General features: G+C 41.3%; 1 protein-coding gene across 4 annotated transcripts in view; it reads right to left on the bottom strand.

Annotated features, from left to right (window-relative positions):
- Positions 1 to 7,032: 7,032 nt before the first annotated feature.
- LOC138962181 (uncharacterized) overlaps positions 7,033 to 15,280 on the bottom strand; it is a 53,221-nt gene continuing 44,973 nt past the window's right edge. For 3 of the 4 annotated variants that reach the window (XM_070333909.1, XM_070333906.1, XM_070333907.1), the window contains exons 16-18: positions 13,639 to 13,917; positions 11,021 to 11,311; positions 7,033 to 10,416 (exon numbers count right to left, since the gene is read on the bottom strand). In XM_070333909.1, the coding sequence (XP_070190010.1) occupies positions 10,267 to 10,416; positions 11,021 to 11,311; positions 13,639 to 13,917 (720 nt within the window). In that variant the 3' untranslated portion in view covers positions 7,033 to 10,266. The remainder of the gene's footprint in view (positions 10,417 to 11,020; positions 11,312 to 13,638; positions 13,918 to 15,280) is intronic. The other variant, XM_070333908.1, reaches the window with a different exon arrangement.

Here is a 15,280-nt window from a genome sequence, read left to right on the forward strand (position 1 = left end):
TGTGCACGTCCTAGATACTGGGAAATACTATGGGTTGTCAACTTTGAATGACTGTCACAATATCTCTGAGCAATGGATGACAAAGGGGATGCTTTGATGTCAAAGGGGATGGATTTGACTTACTGTAACAACCAAGTTTGGGTTTCCAAACATTGCTGTGGGTTTTAAACGATTTAATTTTTAGCCAAAATGCCCCCAAAACAGCACCTAAAACTGGGACAAAAATACACCAGTCTGTGTTGCAGCTGTACATAATGGAGAATAAAGCTCTGTGAATTTTATTGTGATGTTTATGGGTCAGCTGAAGGATTATTCTCGACATACACACTCAAGAATTACATCTATTTTTCTTCTTCTGGGAGTTTGATCGGCAAAGAAAACACGTAATCGTGGGTTACCGTCGTTTCCGGTTTCAACTTCATCAAAAAATGCGATCTGCTGAACAAAGGAAACCTCAAAGTTATTCAAAGTCATTATTTATTTATTTCAACAACATTTAGGTTTTCAAAACACAGCACTACGGTAGGAAACAAATTTATTTCAGCTTATAATCGCGCTTGAATGTACCCCACCCTTGTTTCGTTTCCATCTGTAACCCACGAAAGCATGGCCACAGCAGACGACAAATCCCGCATTGCCTATCACACACGCGTTGTGAGATCGCGGGAACACCGTCGAAAGTTCCATTCATGACGTTTGACCCGGTCATGTGAATAGACAATGAGAATTTATCCACCCAATCGTATTCGTTTCCGGTTTTTGAGACGTAACTCACGACAGACCACGCTGTATCTTCACTGTTTGAGACCTGTAAAATCTTTTTTGACAATTGTAGCATATATTCATCGACGAATTTTGCGATATTTTGCTGATTAAAGCTTGATCTGGTGCAAAGTTTGAGCAGCACATGTGTTCTCATGATCGGCGCCATTATGAAATTTTCGATTCTTCTGCAACGCACGATCGACAATCGATTAATTCTCTCATTTAGGATTGTCGCTTATGGAAACTTGAAAATTTCAAACTTTCATGTATGCATAGTTATTTATCTATGTAGTCCACATGCAATAATCAAGTTTTAGTTCTTTTCTTTGGAAATAAAAGACATTACGAACTATGGTTTCCATGAAACTCACGACAGTATTATCTCTATACACATAAACCCAGTGAGCACAGATCGAAAACTTTTTGCTCACTTAAATCTTTCTATCATGTATTAAAACCCAAAAGGGTGCCCAAAACGCTAGTTGCTACATTTGACCTACAAAAAAAACTTTTGCGCCTGGACATTGCGTGGGTTACGGTTTCCACTTTCTACTTCGATCTAGTTAACTTATGGAAACTTGTAATTTCAAACTTTCATGTTTGCATATTTATTTATCAATGTTGTCCACATGCAAATTGCAATAATCAAGTTTTAGTTCTTTTCTTTGGAAATAAAAGACATTACAAACTATGGTTTCCATGTAACTCACGACAGTATTATCTCTATACACATAAACCCAGTGAGCACAGATCGAAAACTTTTTGCTCACTTAAATCTTTCTATCATGTATTAAAACCCAAAAGGGTGCCCAAAAGGCTAGTTGCTACATTTGACCTACAAGAAAAACTTTTGCACCTGGAAATTGCGTGGGTTACGGTTTCCACTTTCTACTTCGATCTAGTTAACTTATGGAAACTTGTAATTTCAAACTTTCATGTTTGCATATTTATTTATCAATGTTGTCCACATGCCACATGCAATAACTGAGCTAAAGTTCTTTCCTGTGGGATATTGAAGCCTAAAGTGGAAACCATGTAACCCACGACATAGAGCGTACTGCATGTGTCTAATTGTCATTTCTAAAGAAACCCCGATATGAAAGGTCCTCTCTTTGACAGAAAAAGATACAGGCATGTCTTTTGCATTTCACTCAATTCAGTCCTACTTTTTTTCCTGGTGTCCATGTCCCATAGTTGTGACCCAGTATCTAGGATGTGCACATATACACAAGGTGCTGGGAAAAAAAGAAGCACATGAGTCAACATTCCTGCCGTTATGATCTTTTTATGCTGTGTTTAAAAAAAATGGTGTTATTTATTTATGATTTGATCCATGATGGTGAACTGCTTTAAATGTCAATAAGGGAGAATCATAACAAACTGAGGCAGAGCACCAAATGACAAGCTCTAAGAAACAAAGGGAAGTAAGCGCTCTAAATATATAGACAACGGTAAATGAGAGTAATGCCAGGAGATTGGTTCTGCATAATTCTCACTTCCTGGTGTCTTTATTTATAGCGCTTACATTAAAGCATTAGCGTTTGCATTAAATCTGTGGTCTATTTATGACTTTCCGGGGCTACGAGGTTGAAAAATAGGGAAACAATCATGTACAGAATTCTGTACAGCAAACGCTACCCGAAACCCCACCTATACGGCGTGTATGACCTTGAGAGCTTCAGTCAACGCTTGAATTTTGCAGGGATAACATCCGGTTTGCTCTCTCAAGACTGATCATATTTTATCTTCAAGAGAGATCAAAGGGAAAAAATAAACGCCCCGGCGAAGATTCGAACTCTCGACCTCGAGTCTCATGTCCTAACCACTAGGCTACTGCGCCAATCGAGAAAAAGAAGGAAAAAACTTGATATGAACTCATGTTATGTTATTCTTGAAGCAGCATGATTTATATCTCTATCCGCCCATTGTTCAGAAGTGAATACATGTATAACTATTTCTTAGATGTCTGTTTTCAACTGCACAGAGCTTTGGAGAGATTCAATTGTCATTTTTTTTGCATGTTGTAAATAGAGATATCGCAGCTATTTGCATGGCGCGAATGTCGTGTAACATGACGGTGTAAACATGTACTTCGAGTCCGTGAAACATGTTTGCAAATAAAGGCAAATTTTAATAGCAATTTTTACGCTTTTGCAACGCATGAATGGTAATTCAAGCGTAGAATGATATAAAATTATCAATTTTTTTATCTTTGAAAACACTGGTGAAGTGGCCTAGCGGTTAAGACATCGGCCCCAACATTTCGAGGCCCCGAGGCCTTGAGTTCGAATCCCTGCCAAGTCGTTTATTTTTTCTGCTCGATCCTTCTCGACAAATATGCTCAGCTCTGAGAGAGCAAACCAGATGTTACCACTGCAAAATTCAAGCGTTGACTGAAGCTCTCAAGGTCATACACGCCGTATAGATGGGGTTTCGGGTAGCGTTTACTGTACAGAATTCTGTACATGATTTTATCCCTATTTTTCAACCTCGTAGCCCCGGAAAGTCATAAATAGACCACAGCTTTAAGTGTCTGCAAAGTTTAGTGCATAATAGCCTTAAGATAAATCTGTAGCAAATTCTGTGTTACTGCACTACAAGACTAACCATGTGTAATCCTTTGAAATTAACATCCACATTAATAATATCAGTAATGAACTACCCTAACAATATACAAACTTGCTCTCATTCATGAACTAATCTGGCTGCATTTTGTTGGCAGTAGAAGTGAAAATATTAGCACAAATAAGATTAAATGTTTCAACAAATGTATTTGCAATATCGGCTGCATGAATGAAATATGCTTTTGTTGTGAAAAAATTACAAGCTGTGTGAAGAAGAACAGATATTCTCGAGTGCTAATTTCGCATGTTGTGTTGTGGTGTGCCTACTCTTGGTTGGTCTGAATCAGTGACACAGGTTCAGTCTATTGTGTATATTAATCTTTAATAAGTTGGAAAAACAAAAATTATTCTGCAAGTACTTTTTGCTTGCAGTAAGAATTTATCTGCACGTTGTTCATCCTCATTCCATTTTTCATAAATGAAATATTTGTTCACATCTCATTTAGCATGTATTCATTTTATAATCTTTCGCATGTCTGTCTTGCATATTTGGACTGTTAACTTCAGTACATTATGTTGTGTTACATAATCCAATTATGTTACATTAAATTTCTCTGCTTGTGTGTGTTTCCCGCAGTGGGGCACTGCGGTTATGAAATTAAAAGCCCCTCCTGTTTTTAGAACCGCAGGAGCTTTCTAGTTTGCTGTTAGGTAGATTTTTGGTTCCTCTTTCCTGTCATGCTCTCTTTTTCTTCATGAATTCTTTTCTTTTTTCTGCCTTCTTGCTCATTCACCTGTATTTTTTCCAAAAATCTCTTCTCTTGCCGCTTGTCTCGCGATTCATGTATAGTTTAATCTGTTAGTGTTCTAATGTAAGTCCAGCAGTAGATAGGTTAAGCCTATTTTAACATACTGGAAACTGGTAATCTTCCAGTAGGTATTAATTTAGTTTTACTAAAGCCTGCTGGGACACAAGTAATGGGTTAGTGCATTTGTAAACAGGAATCGCTTGACAAGTGGCCCCCTTCATCCCCCCCTTCCTCGTCCTGATATGGCTCTGCGTAGTCGGCTGGACGTTAAGCAACAAATAAACAAACAATTGTGTGTGTTCTTTTTCAGCAAAATGCTGTGCATTGCTGTGAACAAGCTACTAACGACTGTTTGATTTGTCATGCTGTTTTTCATACCAGTGACTGCTTCTTTTTCCCGCAGTGGGGCACTGCGGTTATGAAATTAAAGGCCCCTCCTGTTTTTGGAACCGCAGGAGCTTTCTAGTTTGCTGTTAGGCAGATTTTTGGTTCCTCTTTCCTGTCATGCTCTCTTTTTCTTCATGAATTCTTTTCTTTTTTCTGCCTTCTTGCTCATCCACCTGTATTTTTTCCAAAAATCTCTTCTCTTGCCGCTTGTCTCGCGATTCATGTATAGTTTAATCTGTTAGTGTTCTGATGTAAGTCCAGCAGTAGATAGGTTAAGCCTATTTTAACATACTGGAAACTGGTAATCTTCCAGTAGGTATTAATTTAGTTTTACTAAAGCCTGCTGGGACACAAGTAATGGGTTAGTGCATTTGTAAACAGGAATCGCTTGACAAGTGGCCCCCTTCATCCCCCCTTCCTCGTCCTGATATGGCTCTGCGTAGTCGGCTGGACGTTAAGCAACAAATAAACAAACAATTGTGTGTGTTCTTTTTCAGCAAAATGCTGTGCATTGCTGTGAACAAGCTACTAACGACTGTTTGATTTGTCATGCTGTTTTTCATACCAGTGACTGCTTCTTTTGCTGTGAACCCGAGAAACCTTTGAACTGTATCTTGAAAATGTCTTCAGACAATATATTATTTGTTGAACAAATCTTCTGCAAGAGAGTGTAAAAATGAAGTAACTTCCACAAAAGAGAATGTTATTTTTCTTGCACGGATATGCTTTTTTGAATGCTATTGTTGAGCTGGAGACTATTTTGTGTGGATAAAAGAATACAGATCTGTGTTTTCTGTTACTATGTCTGCTGAATATCATCACTTGTTGCTATTGATTTTTCTGATATGCATTTTTGGAGACTTGAGCCAATATATTTCCACAAGAGCATTCACTGCAGGAGAAGGTTGAAGTATGTATCCTATAATAACTCACCTTTTGTGGAATAACGATGATTTCTCTATTACAATGGGGTGTTTTTTTCACACATTTGATGATCATTAATATTACAGCTTTGCTCAAGCTGATCTCAAATATAGAATTAGGAGTTCTAAAGTTTCATAAACTGGAGCAGTAGTTATGGATGTTTATATTAGATATAATACTTTTTTTTTTAAACACAAACACGCAAAAAAGTTAAGTTTATGGAACTAAAAACTCATTAAAACGTATTTATTTAAAGGTCCCAGACACTTAACTTTCTCGTCTTTTGATTTTTGTAGTCTGTTTTGGGATATTTTCGATTGTTACAAATTTATGTTGAACATTTTTTTTGAGTTGATCTCCAGCAATACCAGTTCATTGACTTGTTCGAGATGAAAGATGTCAACTTTGCATTTGAAGATCATTATTTATTGCTTGCATTGCTGGACTTGTTATTCTGGATATTTTTTTTTAGGCGATATGAATGAGTGCTATGAGTGCCAAGAGTTTGACCATTAACCCCTTGACTGAAGAATTTAGTTTAAAAAATCAAAAATAATGAAAAAACATACCATAACAGTTAGACCCAAACTGAGAAAATGGTCTCCAAGATCTTGCTGCAATTCAAAACTGCGGTTGTTTCCCTTGTCAGAGTATTGTTCTTTTTTATGATGGCCAAGTCCTTACCTGAGAGGTATTTATGGCAGTCAAGGGGTTATGCAAACACCTACTTTAGTCAGTGTACTTTTAACCATGAAGAAAAAGGAGTAACCCTTCTCCTGATAGACCTTTTTTGTACAAGTTTTAGAATGTTATAGAAACTGCTTGACATGGTTTGACAGCATTCAGGCTTCCCACTGGAGAACAAAAAATCCCTGATATTCTGCAGGGGTACAGAGAAAAAAACATGGAAATTAACATTCAAACTGGTGCATTCTGAGCACATTTTTTTTTTCCAGAAATCCACAAAAGACTTTCTTTATTTGGTGTTTTGCGAACGCCAAGAAGAAGAAGATTTGGTGTTTAACGTCGTTTTCAACCACGAAGGTTATATCGCGACAGGGAAAGGGGGGAGATGGGATAGAGCCACTTGTCAATTGTTTCTTGTTCACAAAAGCACTAATCAAAAATTTGCTCCTGGGGCTTGCAACGTAGTACAATGGTCAATGTATTACCTTACTGGGAGAATGCAAGTTTCCAGTACAAAGGACTTAACATTTCTTACATACTGCTTGACTAAAATCTTTACAAAAATTGACTATATTCTATACAAGAAACACTTAACAAGGGTAAAAAGAGAAACAGACTCCATTAGTGGCCTCTTACGACATGCTGGGGAGCATCGGGTAAATTCTTCCCCCTAACCTGCGGGGGGTTCCACAAAAGACTGAATTAGTTGAAAATCAAGCCGATAGGTTTTGCCGATTATTCTCTTCAATGCAGATTTAATATTTTTTCACAAGTGTCTGTGACTTGATACATTTGTTCCACTTGATAGAAATAAAATGTGTCTATTTTGACTCAACCTTTTTTTCTTCCTCACACACACACACAGTACAACGCACACAAACAAAGAAATAATTAAATAACTATTCACAAATGCATTCTTTTCAAAGACTTCTCAACAGCAAATGTTCTTTTTTTCCCCATACATATGTACTCGAACATTTCACGGTGACCATTCCTTCTCTTTAACTTGAAACATCTGACAACTTATCTTACCACCAAACTTTAAACCAAAAAGAAGAAAACACATAACAACAACAACAACAAAAAACAAATGTAAGGCTAGGAATTTATATACATAAACAACAATTACCGACATCACCCCTTTTTCTCAGCTGTACCATATTCCCACAGATAAAATGCAAAGGACTATAAATGTCAGCAGTACAAGATCCATCTATCTAGTGCAACAATTTCAGCTAACCAACAAGAAAAATAAATCACTCATTCATTCAGTGAAAATGCAGTCTACTGTGTAAGTGTCGATCTGCTTCTAGTTGGAGGCAACAAACTGCACGCAATGTTCTTTGTTCTTCAGTCAACCCGCTAACCATGCTATTGATTTCTAAGAATCAACTAGCATTATCTACCAAATGGACATGCTAAAAAGAAGTGTTGTGAGTAAGGTTTGAGAATGGAAGAAACAACAATTCAAAAGTATTTCTTGTCTACAGAATGTACCAAACATCCTTAATAAATACAAGTAAGTTTCGCAAGTAACTTTTGAAAGTGGAAGAACTTAAACTTCAAAAATAATGATCGTCTTCCCAAGATGCAACACAGCCTTGATAAATGCAAGACAAATCTGTGCGTAAGTTTTAAAACTGAAAGAAGTAAACACTTCAAAACCAATGTCCACCTACCCCAACAGTCTTAATAAACATGACATTTGTGCAAGCAAGTTTTCAAAAAGAATGTTTTTTCTGTTCAATCTACTGTAACCAACAGCTGCAATAATCATAATTTCATGACTTATCTTTGCAGTCATGTAGATTTGCACAGGCTTCAGATCAGTTTAACAATGTTAAACACCAAATAAAGAAAAAAAGACAGATCAGTTTATGTGGAGTTTCTGTAACAAGGGAGTTTCCAAAGAGAGTGGGTGGGGGTGGGGTAGGGGTAGGAAGGTCAAGGGATGGGCAGTTGAGGCTGGACTGTGAGATCTCATCGCAGGAGGCAGATGCCAGAGGGAGGGAAGGGGAAGACGTTAGGTACAGTAAAACCTGTCAAATAAGGACACCCTTGGGACCAGACAAAAGTGTCCTTATTCTGCAGGTGTCCTTATTAGACAGGTGCAAGTAAACGCGACAAAGTCAAGTTGAGAGAGAGAGAGAGAGAGAGTACTGCACATGTACATGTACATTTATAAGAAAAACAGAAGCTGTTTAGATTAAATAGAGAAACATTTAATATTGACTGTTGTAAAACAAGTTTCAGGCATGGTACTCTCAAAAACGAAAATCCGAAAAAAAAATTTAAAAAAATCTGCTGATTGACTTGAGATTATTATTTTTTCTTACTCAAGCCTTGTTATCTTTCACTTATATCCCTCTCAGCTTCAAGGAGAGGGCACTAAACACATTTGAATTAGTAAAAAGTCGCCTGAGCGGCCCCCTGGACCCCCGGCTTTATTTCAGCTGAAACTGCCATTCCTTCAGTACCATGCCTGAGTTTAAAAACTTGTGATAATGCATGTTTCAGCTACTAGGTACTGCCCTGCCTTTGATCTGGCCGCACACACAGATTTCCACTCTGTTAAACTCGGTCACTGACCCCCATGCAGGAAGTGTTTCCTCTCTCAGATATGACAGGGGAACCACCTCTCATGGCAAAAACTGGGTCATTGACCCCTGGGAAGAAGGTCGTGTCTTTTAACAAGGCCACCCAGCTATCACAATGCCTTTGATCTGGCCGCACACACTTATTATGGACCCAAAATACGTGTCCGCGTCCGTAATGCCGAGGTGGCCGTAACGTACAGGTGTTTTACAGTGTAAAGCAGTCCGTGCCGAGACTGACTGTCCGTATTCTGCGAGTGTCCGCTAAGTCCAGTGACCGTATTTGACAGTTTTCACTGTATGCGAATGGGAGTTACACATGTAGGAGGGAGGGGGGTGTCATTGTGTTACAGAATAGTAAGGGTGTGTAATTGGTGCCTAAGACTAACTACGGAATGAGGATGAGTCAGTGCACGAGTGTATAACATTGGCAGCAACAGCATATAGAAATGAAAGTAATGGAGTTTTCTTTCAAAGAATTCATTACTTTACTTACTCTAAGCAAAAACACTATTGATCTGCTGGACGAGGATTGGCTACACTACCCAGACACCCCTTCTTGGTCTTTCCGTGAAAGACATTGACGCCTTCGAGCTGAAGGCAGGTGACAGGAGTTACGTTGAAAGTTGCTGTGTCAGGTCTCCAAACCAGGAGAATTCAAGGAAAAGGCTACAGCATGGCTGAGTAGAAGAGGTTCTCGCCCAGCTGAAGGGCTTGGACAATAAACATGGAGTCCCAAAGCCAGAAAGGTGTGTCACAGGTGAGCACCTGAAGGTGATCGACTTTTGTGCGCTGGGGGCTGTTGCAGCAGCAGAACAGGAGATATCGCAGGGGACAGCGGCCATTGTCATCAAACAAACCGAAGCTGGAGAAGGTATCTCGTGCCTTGTGGCAGATTGCCAACACACGGATTCTTCGTGTGCTGACGGGAGATTCGAATTTTGACACCAACTCGTACACAGAGACGGTGGGGGAGCTGGCATGTAGATTTACCTGGTCGTCAATCCTCCTGTTTGGAGTACTGCAGCAGAGGGCTCCCATGAGGGCGCACCTGTCAACTGTCATTCTGCGTGACCGACAGGCAACAGGCCAAAACACAGCGCTGCAACCCCGGCCAGGGCAACGACACACAGGGGGGACAGCGTTTGCGTCGGGTTGGAGAGTCAGGCAACTAACTCTGCTTGCAGTGGAACAGAGGGGTTTGTTCTCATGGCACAAGGTGTAATTTCAAGCACACCTACAGTCAAAATCAAGTGAGGCAGAGCCTCATCAACAAGATCTAAAAAAAACAAATGTAGGCAGGTGCAACAGCTTTCTTCAACGCTTCTAATTCTCTCAGGTGCTGTGGTTCCCCATAGCTCACACTAACTTCGAGCGCGTTGGTTGTTTTTTTTAGATCTAAGGCTTGCGTACCCAATTTACCCAACAGGCATAACCAGAATTTCATAAGATTGTTGTCTTTGCAGTTCCGTTAATCCACACAAGCCTCAGGTCAGCTTCAAGTTGATCTTTGCATCCTTACTTTGTGTGCACGCCTCAGGTTAGCTCTGCTGTCTCTGAGCTGACCTCTTCCTCTTCGAGCATCGTACCGGCAGCTGCTGCATCCACGGATATGTTGGCTGGTTCAAAGCTGATGATCTGCTGGCCCGGTGTTCCATCAGGGTTGGTCTCGGAGGACACTTCCACCTGGAGGGAAAGAAAAAAGTGTATCAGCTATTGAACTTATTTCAAGCTTACTAGGCCGAAACTTTACTTTTAGAAGAGATCAAATTAGTGCTCAACCTTTTTGTGACTTTTATTCTGTTGGAATATCTTGATCCTAATCTTCGTTGTAAGACATTCCAATTCAAATGTAACTTTTCTCGTTTTTTAGACCACAGGTTCCTTTTAGACCTCATTTTCTCAGATTGTCTTTTTCTTCAAAGTCTAAGCTAAGACGGACCTCAGTATAAAATCAGCTCCAGACTTCACTGTAGCTGAAGGAATCTGTGTCACAGACAATGCTGGAATAGCACACATGACGCGCTTGGAGTTTTAACCAATAAACCTCAATTGTCATGCAAACGCATGTATAATCCCAATCCCTCCCCCCCCCCCCCCCAACCCTCGCACAGACGTGGCACAAACACACACACAAACACACATACTGTCAACATTAACACACACACACACGTCCAAATGCTTCTTTTTCTAATACATTCTCTCTCTGACCCTCTACCTCACTCCAACCCCCCTCCCATCCCATCCCCCCCCCCCCCCATCCCCCATCTCTTCTCTCTCCCTTTCTCACCTTAAACATCTCTCCATTTATCTCCAACAAGTCTCCAGTACTCAAGTTCATAAGTTGCTCAGCCGACAACTGAAATCCTTCCGGTGCTGCAGTTGCAGAAGTCCCAGAATCCCCAAGCAATCCTGCTTCCTGCTGCGACGTAACTGAGATCGAGGTCACCTGATCCAAAAGTTGAGAGCTGTCAATCTCTACAACCTCCAAGGGTTCTGTCTTAGGCTGTACCAGCTGTTCCACCACCCCAAAGCTGGAGGGATCAATCACGAGCGTCGTCTGGTCATCGGAACCCATCACCTGGGACGAGGCATTGCAATTTAATATTGAACAACAACATGACATTCTCTCTCTGTCTTCTTCTCTGTCTCTTTCTGTCTGTCTGTCTCTCTCTGTCTCACACACACACACAAACACAAGTGCACGTGCACGCACGCACACACGCACAACTTCAAACTTAGAAACATGACACTGCTTAGGTAATATTCAATTCAAGTTATCTTATATGTGTTCTGCGCGAACTTAGAATCCGGTTTCATTCTAGAATGGACCGGGTCCAGGTTGGAATTCTAACCCTGCGCAAGTACAGGGGTGCCATTCTAGAATGAAACCCTTGAATAAAGGGGGCCGTAATGTTTGTAGGTAAGACAGAGTTGTCTTCCCTTGAATTATCTCCACCTGCACCTTCCCTTTGATAAAATGGGGCTGATTTGTCTACCCCTGAAAAAATCCTTTGGCGATCTTGCGATGTCATGTCATGTCAAGAAAGTTGACACTCCTGAGTACGCAATAAACAAAGGCAGACCATAGCAAGGGGGACTACCAGGGCGGTATTGTTTGCAGGGCAGTTGTTTTTGTGATGAGAGCCGGTTGCGGCCGCTTGCAATGTCAGCGCTGTCTCCCTCTCGGAAATGTCCGGTTTTTTTGACCATTTTTTTGACAGACAGACAGACAGACGGTCAGACCGACTAACCGACAGACAGACCAACAGAAGGACAGAGTGAGTTATAGAGCTGTTGTCACAGGTTTAAAAAAAAAAGTTGACATTATATCTTCACAATTCAGAAGACCAACTTCATGTATATGAATAAGATTAAAAGTTACAAGCGAGATCGGCAAAACACTGTCAGTCCGGAAATTTCCGTTCGTAGCGATCAGTGCTGAGTGTCTCTCAAAATCGTAATCACTTTCAGAACATCACAATCCCAATTCACGATGTCTTTGAGTAAAGTGTAAAAAACCCGGAAAAAAAACCCAACCACACACACAAAAAACAAAAACAAACAGAAAATCCACATTTGTGGCTTTGGTTGTGTGATAGTCTAACTGAAATGACTATTCCAACTTGGACCCAAATTCCAACCTTGCGCACGGCCGATTCTAGAATGGACCAGCAACAAGGGTTTCATTCTAGAATGGCACCCCTGTACTTGCGCAGGGTTAGAATTCCAACCTGGACCCGGTCCATTCTAGAATGAAACCGGATTCTAAGTTCGCGCAGAACATATGCACAAAACTTTTATTCAATCTTTCATTAAATTCAGCACACACACTTATGCAGAGCCAAACACACACATATAAACACACGCCACCACCTCCATCAAACAATGATACATATTCTCCCCCTTCTTCTTTATTATCTCAAGACGAGAAACTCGGGTGTGGTGTATTAGGCCAAAAAAAAAAAATGCTTTGGTTACGGTTTCCCGACCGACCCTAACTTTTTGGGCCGACCCTAAACTTTTTATTTGGTCCTAAAGCTAAAAATAAAATGAACCAAACACATACATACACAAAAAAAACACACACACACACACAAAAACCCACCGAAAACGACAACACCACGGCACAGAGAAAACATCGATCGCCGGCGAGCAGACAACAACAAGCCCGACAAGGGACACCACTCCGCTTTTTACAACTCCCATATCCAAGGGAAGTCAGTCTCGTGCGTTCGTTCGTTGCGCGAACGTAAAAAGATGTCGTCTGCATTTGCAATCGTATTCGGAAAGTGCGTTCATATCGAACAAACACGACTGATAATTCGGTACTCGAAGAGTGCAACCTTGGTGGACATTTTTCATGATTTTCATCCAACTTTGGACGGCAAACTGTTCGGGATAAAATGTGTTGGGTCGACGAAAATAAGTGCCGAGCCCGAAGACTCTTTCGAACTGGACTTTGGCATGACTCTCGAAAACTGTGTTCACTAGTGGCACTATACAGTTTAAAGGGTATGTCCAGTTTTCTTTTCTTAGCATGAAAAAGTAATTAATATCTGTGGTTCCAAATACACCATATGAAAATACCTCGAATATCCTGCATACACAAATATTTTTATCATTTCAAGAGGGACCAACCAAAAAAAAAAAAAAAAAAAAAAAAAAAAGTTTAATCGACCTACCTACCCTATTTTTTTTGGCCATGAAACCGTAACCAAAGCATTTTTTTTTTTTGGCCTTACAGCATTACAACATATTCTTACATGTTATGTTGTATGTTGTAATGCTGTGATACACCATGCCCGAGTTTATCGTCTTGAGATAATAGAGTTTTCTATGTCTACGTCTTTCCTATACTCTCCCCTTTCCCATAATCTACCCCTTCCAACCCCCACCCCCTCACACCTGTACTTGCTCCTCCATGATGTTCCCATTCTCCAGCACCCCTCTCTGCGCCAAAGCCTGCAGACCCTGTATGGCTTCAGCTGCGTCATCCTGCGACAGCGCTCCTATAGTTATCGTCTCCACGGCGCCAGAGTCCACCAAGCTGCCCTCCCCTTCCATGCTGGCGGCTGTGATCGTCTGTGGATTGCTGACAACCACCGCAATGTTCTCCATTTTGAGAGGGGTGGATATCGTACCGCTGATGGTAATGGTGTTCCTTGATGTGTGGAGATCTGTCGGCTGAGGATGAAAGTTGGGTGAGAATCTAAAGGATTTGTTAAGAATAATTATGTAGTTAAAGACAATATTCTTGTGCTGTTCTGTATACAACTCGCATTGTCACTCTTTGAAGTCTTTCATTCCTTCCAACATAACTGTAATTCGAAAATTTTAAGAATAAATTTTCATTTAATATACTTACCCGAATCACATAAAGCATTGACGCAGTCTGAGATGCTAAGGTCTGAAAAGGCTACCCGTCTTAAACAATTTTAAAGGGAAGCAACCCCACCACAAAAAGTGTAAATGGAGCCTTGGTAATGACCACAGACCCGGGGAGTTACCTCCCATTGGTGTGTACTACGTCACTACCGCTCCTCTTTCCTTTCCTTTATTTGGTGTTTAACGTCGTTTTCAACCGTTCAAGGTTATATCGCGACGGGGAAAAGGGGGGGGGGGGGAGGGGGGGGATGGGATAGAGCCACTTCTTAATTGTTTCTTGTTCACAAAAGCACTAATCAAAAAATTGCTCCAGGGGCTTGCAACGTAGTACAATATATGACCTTACTGGGAGAATGCAAGTTTCCAGTACAAAGGACTTAACATTTCTTACATACTGCTTGACTAAAATCTTTACAAACATTGACTATATTCTATACAAGAAACACTTAACAAGGGTAAAAGGAGAAACAGAATCCGTTAGTCGCCTCTTTCGACATGCTGGGGAGCATCGGGTAAATTCTTCCCCCTAACCCGCGGGGGGAATCTGGATAAACAACCCGAAAACCGTCCTGACTCAACCCCTACTGTAAGAGGGTAAGAATAAGAGGAGGTAACATCCGAAGCCACCAAAACTGAATAGGCAGTAGCCGCAACACCCAACAGGCGAAGTGACGACTGTCCCGGCCGAGGCTGAAAGCCTGAATGCCCGAAGGCCAGCCGCTGTTTCTCACTCACTGACATCCGAGAGGAAGCATCAGGAAGAGGAACAGTGTATCCGGACAGAGCCGAAAACGCAACAGACAAAGCCGCACAATGCGGAAGTGAAGGTTGCGTGGACTGGGGCCGGAAGCCCGAACGCCCGTAGGCCAGTCCACGGTCAACTCCAGTCAAGACCGCAACGTGTACTTGCAAAGGAGGACCTATGCTTCCGGTAAACCGGAAGCGCAGCGCCGGAAAAGGCTACCGCCCTTGCTCTGAAAACGCCAATGCCCGCGACGAGGCAAAGGTGAGGTCAGAACAGCAGTGGACTGGGGTCGGAAGCCCGAGCGCCCGTAGGCCAGTCCACGGTCAACTCCAGTCAAGACCTCTGCGTGTACAGGAGATGGAGGACCTTCGCTTCCGGGAAAACCTGGAAGCGCGACTACCGGAAACGGAAGCCGCC

The sequence above is a fragment of the Littorina saxatilis genome, linkage group LG3 (genome assembly GCF_037325665.1).
Source record: "Littorina saxatilis isolate snail1 linkage group LG3, US_GU_Lsax_2.0, whole genome shotgun sequence".
Classification (NCBI taxonomy): domain Eukaryota; kingdom Metazoa; phylum Mollusca; class Gastropoda; order Littorinimorpha; family Littorinidae; genus Littorina; species Littorina saxatilis.